This window comes from Nymphalis io, chromosome 12 (genome assembly GCF_905147045.1).
Source record: "Nymphalis io chromosome 12, ilAglIoxx1.1, whole genome shotgun sequence".
NCBI lineage: Eukaryota > Metazoa > Arthropoda > Insecta > Lepidoptera > Nymphalidae > Nymphalis > Nymphalis io.
In genome coordinates, this window is record NC_065899.1 from 7950192 (window position 1) to 7960236 (window position 10045).

The following is a 10045-nucleotide window of genomic DNA, read 5'->3' on the forward strand; positions in this document are numbered from 1 at the left end:
ATATACTACATATACTACTTTTCTTTTGTAAATACATACTTATATAGATAATTACACCAAGACTCAGGACAAACAGACAGAAAATGTATGTATTGATATATGTTGTATAGTATATAAATATATATCTTTTTGTATGTATTGTATACGTTTATATATATGTATATGTATGTATAATGCACTTACTTGTTAGGTCCTACATGTATCCTAATGCAGGGTTGTCTGGAAGAGATCACTACTTGAGTGATAAGACTGCCCTTTGCATGTATCATGTTGAGGTCCACAATTATGTTTATATAACATGGTTTTTCCTGAGCTTTTGTTTTTTATTTTTTTTTTACTTGTATTTGTCTTTTTTTTTTTCTTGTGAGAGTGCAATAAAGTTTTTTAAAAAAATAATAATAAATCTTTAAGTGTTAATTTTTAACCAAGTTTTACAAAATAAATAAAAAAACAGATAGTACTTTAGAAACACATTTTATTAAGAATGCATATCACAATATATTTGTTACTGAAAAATGATAATTTTAACTGAAATAATATTTTAGGATGAAGTGTGTCAACTTTTGTTTAAATATAAATAGAATATTTATTATGACTATGGGCTTATTATTATTTAAACTAATTTCTTAGCCTCAAAGAAGCTCTTCAGATGTCTCATCTGCCAGTACCCTATACCTATGAGGACACCGGTTTGAAGCAAACTCCACCACAACACTCTCTGATTGGTGCTTTCTGAGGTCTGTCTGAATCTTTCCTCACGGTGCTGAAACAAACAAACAAATAAATATTAAAATAGTTTTAGATATAATCTTCTCTTTTTCTTTTGTAATCACTTTGTTTTTATCTCATTTTATTAAAATATTAATAAAATTATTTCATAACAGAATACTACGAGAGCCAAGATGACCCCGTGGTTAGAGTAGGTCAATTAAATGATAATTGCTGGTTGATAGAAAACATTATAAGGAAACCTGTATATTGTCTTAGCCCAGCAACTTTATGTTTAGAGTTTGTCTGAGCCAGAGAGTAATATAACAAAAAAAACCCAAGAAGCAAAAGCATTGATTTGAACTAAATTGCAATATAATAAAAACACATATATTTACTCTCTGATAACTCTGTTCCTTAGTGATCTGGTGAACTTGATCAAGCAACTGTCTAATCCTCAATTGCAATTCGGTCAACTTGTCCTTTTGTGCTACATTTGCATAGTCCACTGCATGTTCACCAACTTGAATATCTAAATGCACCTGAAATTACATTTATAATAAGTAAGCTATTCAAAAAAAGGTAATGGAAATATAGAAAAAGTTTTGAAACAAAACTAAGCTTTATCTTTTAACAACCTTTATAGTGTGAATTCTCTTAAAAATAATGATATAAAATACAAAACTCATTCAGACAAATCCAAGAACAAAAGAGGATGAAATAACAATATTTTATAAACTTATTTAAGATTAATATTAAAGGTAGTCTAGACCTTTATTGGCTTTTGTTTGAACAAATGTAAATGAGGTGTTAAAAGTATAACTTACTTATGATTATTTTAAGAAATGTTTTTAATTATTACAATTTTCATTAGTTTAGCTCATGGATAACATTTGTAATCAATATATAATCATAGTTGCCATGAAATACTTACTCTAAGCTGTGATCCACTGAACCAAGAAGTACTGTTAGAATACATGCATATGACATGTTCACCAGGTGTTGCAGAAGTAAAAGATATCATTCCTTCCGACGAATATACTCGAGAAAGCACAATACGATCATTGGGGTCGCGAACTTCAACGTGCATGCCAATCCCAGGAGACGAAGGCATAAAACCTCCTGATCGAGGATCATACAACTCTACCTTATAATTTACTGTAAAATAAATCATGAAATCAAATTAAATTTGCCGTCTATTGAAAATATATAAATATAAAAGAAATAATAAGAAAAAAGTGTACCAATTACAGTTGTGTCGTCAGGTATTTCCTCTATAAAACATTTTCTCTCTCCTTCTGCTATGTGAAAATATAAAGCTGTTGTAACATCTAATACTAATAAAAACGACACAAATGACGCTAAATTAAACATGATGTTTAATTTGATTCTTCTAACAATACGGTCGGCGAAAATCGGAAGCAATACCAAATGACATGACACACGTCACCTCAAAGTATTTTTTTTTTTCATATAGAAACAACTGTTGCGTTCATAAAACAAAAATAATTACATTTTATGTTAAAATGGTTTTCTACATAGTTATGTTAGCTCAAAGCATGAAGACAATAGAAGTTAATGCTTAATCAGCAGAATGTAAGTCATTGTGTCATTCCATGCTTTGGGATCATATGTCTTGGGAAACGATTTGTAAAAAAGGAAAGAACATTCGACGAGAGCATAAACCTCTGTTCAGTCATGTCACTTTTAAATATAATGAAATATTTTTAAAATTCAAATATATCGTTTTTTTAAAAGTCTGTCTTGCTCCCGTAAACTTGTCTGGCGCAGCCGGTAGGATTGTTTCATATTAATTACAGCCTTAATAATTTTTGTCAAAATCCGTGAATTGTAAGAATTTCGAAGGTCTGTAAGAAACAATCCAGAACCAAATAAATAAGACAGTGAGTGAGGAGCCCAGGAGAAGACGAAGCTGGTGACCGGTTGGTGACTAGAAATTTTCACCTTCCTTTGCCTTTATGTCATTTTAATTTAATTAATATTTATTTTTTTATATATATTTTTTTTTATGCAAAACTGATTCCTAACGCAATTTTAAAATGAATTCCTCTAGTAGTTTAAAAAAAATTTCAAGGCAGTGATGCACAAAACGTATATATTATGCCTAGCATCACTAGTCGCTTAGTAGACAAAGCCGCTTCGCTTATCAGCGAGCGCGAGGATATTGTATCATGGAATGAATTTAAAGATTTGTTAATTCAACACTTTGGAGACCCTAAATTCGGAATACCGCATGTAAACCAAAGACAACCTATGCATATGCCTACAGGTTTTAGACTAAATTTATCTCCATATAGATTCGGAATTGCTAAAAGACCACAAATACCACCACCAACGATTAATCCTCAATACGGACACCAACCTATGTAACAGTTAGGTTAACGTCCACCTTTTAATAGTAATAGTTATAGACCCCAAACACAATTTGGTTATAGGCCTAATTTACATCAAGACGGAATAGGACAAAATGATGTGTCTATAAGAACCGTAGTACAAAGTAAACCGACTTTTCCTATTAATGAGACATATGCATATGACTATAATTACTAAGACAATGAAAACTACTGACCCTGAACTCCATATTTCAGAAAATGAGCCCTATGAACATAACTATAATAACATAACATATTACAATGAAGAGACTGACGAACACACTACCAAAAAAATTTCTAGTGACCTTGATAATGAAATTAAGGTAAAAATTATTTCAATAGTAGCCTCAAATCTACAGAATACAAATGCAGATGCTCTTTCCTGTATAAAATTAAATGCAATAGGAACAGATGACGACAGGTCTATAGCAGTAAATGTTGAAAGAAAAAACTCTACTTCTAGACCACTTACAAGACGTAACTAACCAAATTCTAGAATTAACCGGGAGACGTAATACAGATGACTCTAGAACTGTTACTGTAACTTACTCTGAGGCGACCATATCAGTTTGTTCTGAAGATTTAACTGAAATCGAACCTCAAAACACTACTGTTGAGACTGTACATTCAAATGTAGAATGTGATACTTCTGGTATTCCAATTTTACTACTGATACTAAACCCAATCAAATATTAGTGTTTTCATGGTTGAAAAACGAACTTCAATTTAAAGACTTATCAAGACCAAAACAGAAAATAATTAAAGTTTTCTTACCATTAAATAACCTTGAATTAGTAAAACAATTCCTTAAAGAATATATTCGCCGACAAAATTAAATACTTAAATAACACAGGAGAGATTTTGCTAAAACAATAATTTCCTTATTTAAGAAAGATACTGTAGACATTAAAGAATGTACTGAACGCATAATTTTCACATTGTTATATATTTATTTAAATCGTTGACTGTCTACTATGGTAGAATGTAACTTAACTACCTTTAGTAAAATTCGTAGATGAAATATGTTGTAAAATTTTATCTTTCATACTAATGTTCATATACCACACATAGCAAATATCATCCATTAAAAAAATTGAAATAGCCCTTTTTATATTTCATGTAGGTTGGCAAACTGGTAAATGGGGCACCTGGTGGTAAGTGGTCATAATCGCTTCTAGACATTGGCACTGTAAGAAATATTAAACATCCTTACATCATCAATGCACCACCAAACTTGAAATCTAAAATGTTATGTCTGTATTTTTTTTTAATAGAATAGGAAGGCGGACGAGCATATGGGCCACCTTATGGTAAGTGGTCACCAAACGCCCTTAGACATTGGCATTGTAAGAAATGTCAACCATCGCTTACATAGCCAATGCACCACCAACCTTGGGAACTAAGATTTTATGTCCCTTGTGCCTGTAATTACACTGGCTCACTCACCCTTCAAACCGGAACACAACAATATTAAGTATTGCTGTTTTGCGGTAGAATATCTGATGAGTGGGTGGTACCTACCCAGGCGAGCTTGCACAAAGCCCTACCACCTGTATGGGTACTGGAGGTCTTATAAAAATATTAGTTTGCAATTTCAAAGATCAAATTATTAAGTTGACTTCCCACGGTGCGTTGATTAACACATGGCTGACTACCACAAACAGCCACGCAGCGCACAGGACCAAGGCTCTTCCAGCAGTGAAGTGCAGTTTAATGCTGTGTCGGTATTAAAATTCATGTTATCATTCCAATATGAAGGAATATCGCTGCAGCAACGGCTCTTATATTTAGTAACCTTTTTAAATTCTGTGCAAAAAAAAAGAAACCATCCTTCGGATGTCGGCGTGAAGTCAAAATAAATATATTTAAAAAAATAAAAAATCTTTCGTTCGTCCACTCCCTTTTTCAACAACTACAAGAAAACTCTTCTGCCTACACTATACGTATGCATATACGTCTAGTGGAGACAAGCTTTCAACGTAATAAACAAGTTTTTACATGCTCGTATCATATGCTTGCGGTGTGTTTATATAGACGACCACCTTTAAACCTTTAAAGTTCCAAAGCACCGCTCCGAACTTGTAGCACCGTGATAAAAAGCCTTAAACAGTGATAAGATTGACAGTATGTCTATGTCGATCTGACAATTGACATTGATCCACGAGTAAATAATCACAACGTTACATTTATGACGTTACGTTGACAGAATAGAGAATGTGTACCTAGTTTTATTTAAAAATAATAATCATAATATGGTTTTATCACTTTTAGTCAGATTAAATTGAAAATTAAAAAAAAAGAATAATATAGTCTTCAATCTTTTAATTCTTGTTAATATTCTCTTCAAAGGTTAGATCCTGTCAGCAATGGATCCATTTATTATTGCAGCTATTATTAGCGCTCTAGTAATAATTGCTTTATCAATTGCGTTTTTACGAGTTTCTCAAGTAAAGCCGCAACGTAAGTGAAACAGTGTCTAAGATAATACAAACCAGTGAAAGTAGCCATAGTAATAACTGACTGTTATTTATACAGCTGGAGCAAGACCTAGAGCTGTGGCACAAAGAGATGGGGGTCCTGGCAGGGTACAAGCTGTTAGAAATCAGAGAGCACGGATGAGAGCTAATGGTAGGCAATATTCTTCTTAAATCCATATATTTTTATTCTATGATTTAAAATATTTACTATACCATATTTACGTATGAAATGTAATACATAAGTATTACAATATCAATTTAAGATCTTAGAAAAAAACATTAAATTAGTTGTTTTGTGATAATATTATTGTTGTATATTATTTTCCTATCTTTTTTGCAATAGCTGCTAGACACCAAGCTGCTTTAATTGAGGAAGAACCTGCTATAGCAGAGGAGACAGAGGAAGAGGGCATTCCAGAAGCACCTAAATTGGATTTGGATGACAAAATGGGAGCCAAGGTATTTTATTATGTTTATATTCATTGATGAATAAAAAACTTTACAAATAATAGATTTTGTAATATCTTATTCTGTCATTAGAAACGTGCAAAATTAGAAGCTAAAATGGAGAAAAAGAAAGCAAGAGAAGCTGAGGGGCAAATGCGTGAAATGAAGAAGAAACGCGATGAAGAGATGGAAGAAGAGAGAAAAAAAGTGGAAGAGAAACGTGAGGTAATTTATCAAATAAAACTACTATTTTTCTTGAAGAAAAATAAGCAAATATATACTTACTTTCTACCTAATCTACCTTAAGAGTATATTATATAAATTATCATCATGTTTCCGTAAATAGGAAGAAGAACGCAAAGCTGAAGAAGCAGTGCGAAAAGCAGAAGAAGAACGGAAGAAACGTGAACAAGAAGAGTATGAAGCATTAAAAACAGCATTCACCGTTGAAGGAGAAGGTTTCGACGAGAATGAAGAACAGGATCAAGAAAACATGCTAAAGCAATTCATAGATTATATCAAGGTATTATAAAACTTTTTTTTTATTTGGTAGGCAGACTGGTATTTGGTCTACCCGATGGTAAGTGGTCACCACCTCCTATAGACATTAGTGCTTTAAGAAATATCAACCATACATTGCCATTGCACAACCAACATTGGGAACTAAGAGGTCATGTCTCTTGTGCCTATAATTACACCGGCCCATTGACCCTTCAAACCGGAAGACAAAAATGCTAATTGTAAGTGTTGCTGCTTGCCAGTAAAATATATGACAAAGCTCTACCACCATAGAGTTGTATCTATAATAAACAGAAACCATACTGTCATTTCCAATTAATTATGAATTCCACATTGTTTCAACTATAATCATTTTGAAAATAAATTGAAAAATAGATTGATTACAATACACTCGAATGCCTATTTAAAAAAAAAATGAATATATTTTATATATATTATATAGAGTGTGTGATTATACGTAGAGTGATTTATAGTTAAGTTACTATTGTAATATAAAGAGTATATTTTGTTTTACAGGCACAAAAAGTTGTTTTATTAGAAGATCTTGCAGGCAACTTCAAAATTAAAACACAAGCAGCGATTGACCGAATTACAGATCTGCAAACTAGTGGTGAATTAACTGGTGTTATAGATGACAGAGGAAAATTTATATATATATCGCAGAAAGAGCTTGAAGATGTTGCTAAATTTATAAAACAAAGGGGAAGAGTTTCCATAGCTGATCTGGCAGAAAGCAGCAATGATTTAATAAATTTAAGCCCTGTCTCTGTTGCATAAGAGCTATTATGTTATGTACTCACAAATGATTTTGTAAAAATTGTTAATTTAAGAAATAAAAAATATTTTGTTAATTATCAATTATTTACTGTAAATAGGAAATTATTCATCCAATTCATAACCAAGTATATCTTTACCCTTTTCTACCAAAAACAAAGAGGATTCTTTAATTCTGTCTAATACTTCCAAAAGTTTACTTTTTGTAAATACTTGGTAAAGACCACGATTTTCACTTGCAATTAAATTGCTCATTTTAAGAGCCTCCTTATGATCATCAATATCTTCACTACTTTGCAATATTTTAAAAATCAATAGTGCTACTTCTGGAAGACAAAGACGTCTTAAAGTATCTAGTTGTTTGTTCCTTTCTTCCTTTTCTTCGTTAGTAAATTTGTGAGAAGAAATAGAGTCATTTTCATCTTGTAACCAACCCCCAGGAAACAATAGAATATTATACAGTAATTGCTTTGTTTGTCGAGATTGATGAAGTATAGCATTTTGCCATCGAGCCCTTTGTTGTTCAATATGGGCACATCTTTGCTCGTGATGAACCTTATCAGAGAATGATGCATCTGGAGCTAATGGCTCTATATCTTTTGGTTGACCACTTATAAAATGTCTATACCAAGTAGCAAATGCTTCTATGGCTTCCAAGTATGATTTTAAACAAATATGTTCTCTTAGTTCTGAAGAGTTTTTAGGTACCTTATTCGTAAAGTCATCAAACATTTTACTGACACTGTTCACACATAGTAATGCAGCATTTGTGTTACCAATAAAAATAAATGTTCGAACCATAGCATTGCTAAGCCATAGACCTTCTTCAATTTGGTTTGACATAAATGAAAGCCATTCAAGTGATGATATCACTTTAGTTACCAAAGTTTTATCTTTTTCCACTGCTGTTGTTTGTGTGAATGTCAGATCTATGTTTCCATAGCCCTGTTGTATGTCCGTAATTGCTTTCTTTATAGCAACTCTGGCAGAAGCTGCAACATCAATACCTGCTCTTGTTCCTGCTTTGACAACTTCAAGCCTATATTCACTTTTCTGGACTCGGTCCATTAGTTCTGCATACAAAGCTATTTGTCGCTCAATTGGTACAGTTGAAGTATAATAGGCTACTAGTTCTGGACATACACTTGTACCTTCAACCAAACCTTCAATAATCTGAATTACGTATTTTTCCAGAATTTTATCTCCAATGTCATGTTGAGGATCTTTGCCCATTTGTCTCAAAACCAGAATTAGATGAGCTAAGAATCTTACAAATTTTTCTTCAGCAGTATTAAGCCACTCTAGAGAATCTTGCATTATAGCTCTTATGTGGCCTAGCATTAGATTGCGCTGACACATCTGGTAATTTGATTCCCTTTTTCCATCCATCAATGATTTAACAGAATTAAAAATTTGTTGTAAAGATAATTCATCTACTTGAAGCTCACTCTGTAATAGATCTAAAACATCAGAGGGAGTTGTATTTGCTTCAGCAGTTGCATGATGTTCATGTAAGAATTTATCAACTCTAGCTTCTATTTGAACTCTTAAATGAGCCCAAAGCAAGTCTTCCCAATTTCCTTGACATGCTGGTAAGGCACTTGGTAAGTGTCCACATAAGATGCCTATAGTAGCTCTAAAATAGATATTTTCAGTAATATCATTAGCTATACCTAAAGAACACCATTTCCATAAATCTCTTGAGGAATTTCCTGTAACTTCTAAAGTACCATCAACATCACCTGGTTCATAATGGAGCAACTTCCAGCCTTGTAGAACAGCCCCACGCCATGCTTGCCCAGCACTTATACATAAAGACACTGCTTCTTCAAATTTTCCACATCGTACTTCAGTAAAAATTCTCTTGCACAAATCATCATCATCTTTTTTATCATCTGAATGTATTGTTTTATTTTGACGTCTTGGTGCATCAGGATCCATACATGTGATCATAGACTTATTTTTCTCTTTATTAAACAAACTTGTTCCAATCAGTAGTTGATGAAGTGTATTACCCCAATGTATGTTGTTAGCAATTACTGGAGCAGCTGTTTGTGTTGCTCCTTCTTGATATGTTGCTGTTACTTCAAGCCAATTAACTAATATTTGCAACAGACGAAGTTCAGATTCAGTTTCAAAATAAGCATTTACTAGAGTTTGTTGAGATAAAGTTGGTTCAAGAAGTTGACTGTCTAAAGTTTTAGGGTGTTCGGAAATAGAATCGGCAAAAAGGCTAAAGATGAGTTTCCACGTGTTGGCTTCTTCTGCTAGCCAATAGTTTTGCGCATTATATCGGTTCCAAGGTTCTACAAGTTCAAGAGAATCACAACAAGCTTGGGCTAACCTCGCTATTGTATCTAAAACAGTACTCGGTCGGCTGGATTGTATTATTTCAAAAAAGGCCTCACTTAAGCCGTCTCCTGCATTACCGTTGTTTATTAAAACTGAAGATTCGTCTAAAACTTGTCTCAAACTAGTATCGTTAAGAGTTTTAAAAGTAGTTGTCTCGTTAAGTATTGCCGAAATATTAAGCGATTCATCTTTGCCTAATAAATATCTGCTTCTTTTGCTTTTGAGTGGAGATTGGTGTGTAGAATGCAATTGAAAACTATTATCGTAACTCATTGTTATATTTTATAGATGTAACAGTTGAGTTTAAAATGGCTTAAATCGGTTACCTATATCTTTAGACTTTAACGTTTTGCTTAAACCAAAACTGCAAACTTT

General features: G+C 32.7%; 3 protein-coding genes across 3 annotated transcripts; 1 reads left to right on the plus strand and 2 right to left on the minus strand.

Annotated features, from left to right (window-relative positions):
* Positions 1-458: 458 nt before the first annotated feature.
* Positions 459-2183, minus strand: LOC126772411 (transmembrane emp24 domain-containing protein eca). Its single transcript, XM_050492780.1, has 4 exons — positions 1953-2183; positions 1643-1866; positions 1107-1250; positions 459-763 (listed from the first exon to the last, which is right to left on the minus strand). Exons 1-4 carry the CDS (start codon positions 2080-2082, stop codon positions 614-616), a joined length of 648 nt encoding a protein of 215 aa, XP_050348737.1. The 5' UTR covers positions 2083-2183; the 3' UTR covers positions 459-613.
* Positions 2184-5287: 3104 nt separating this feature from the next.
* Positions 5288-7398, plus strand: LOC126772387 (DDRGK domain-containing protein 1). Its single transcript, XM_050492744.1, has 6 exons — positions 5288-5561; positions 5637-5729; positions 5922-6037; positions 6119-6250; positions 6372-6548; positions 7061-7398. Exons 1-6 carry the CDS (start codon positions 5468-5470, stop codon positions 7319-7321), a joined length of 873 nt encoding a protein of 290 aa, XP_050348701.1. The 5' UTR covers positions 5288-5467; the 3' UTR covers positions 7322-7398.
* Positions 7399-7423: 25 nt separating this feature from the next.
* Positions 7424-10028, minus strand: LOC126772317 (nuclear pore complex protein Nup107). The gene has a single exon (XM_050492624.1). It carries the CDS (start codon positions 9941-9943, stop codon positions 7424-7426), a length of 2520 nt encoding a protein of 839 aa, XP_050348581.1. The 5' UTR covers positions 9944-10028.
* Positions 10029-10045: the final 17 nt, after the last annotated feature.

Coding starts and splice junctions, on each gene's coding strand:
- LOC126772411 (XM_050492780.1), bottom strand. CDS start 2,082: ATGTTTAATTTAGCGTCATTTGTGTCGTTTTTATTAGTATTAGATGTT. Junction 1,251..1,642: donor TCAGTGGATCACAGCTTAGA/GTAAGTATTTCA, acceptor ATGTAATTTCAG/GTGCATTTAGATATTCAAGT. Junction 764..1,106: donor AGGAACAGAGTTATCAGAGA/GTAAATATATGT, acceptor TGTTTGTTTCAG/CACCGTGAGGAAAGATTCAG.
- LOC126772387 (XM_050492744.1), top strand. CDS start 5,468: ATGGATCCATTTATTATTGCAGCTATTATTAGCGCTCTAGTAATAATT. Junction 5,562..5,636: donor TTCTCAAGTAAAGCCGCAAC/GTAAGTGAAACA, acceptor TTATTTATACAG/CTGGAGCAAGACCTAGAGCT. Junction 6,251..6,371: donor AAGTGGAAGAGAAACGTGAG/GTAATTTATCAA, acceptor TTCCGTAAATAG/GAAGAAGAACGCAAAGCTGA.
- LOC126772317 (XM_050492624.1), bottom strand. CDS start 9,943: ATGAGTTACGATAATAGTTTTCAATTGCATTCTACACACCAATCTCCA.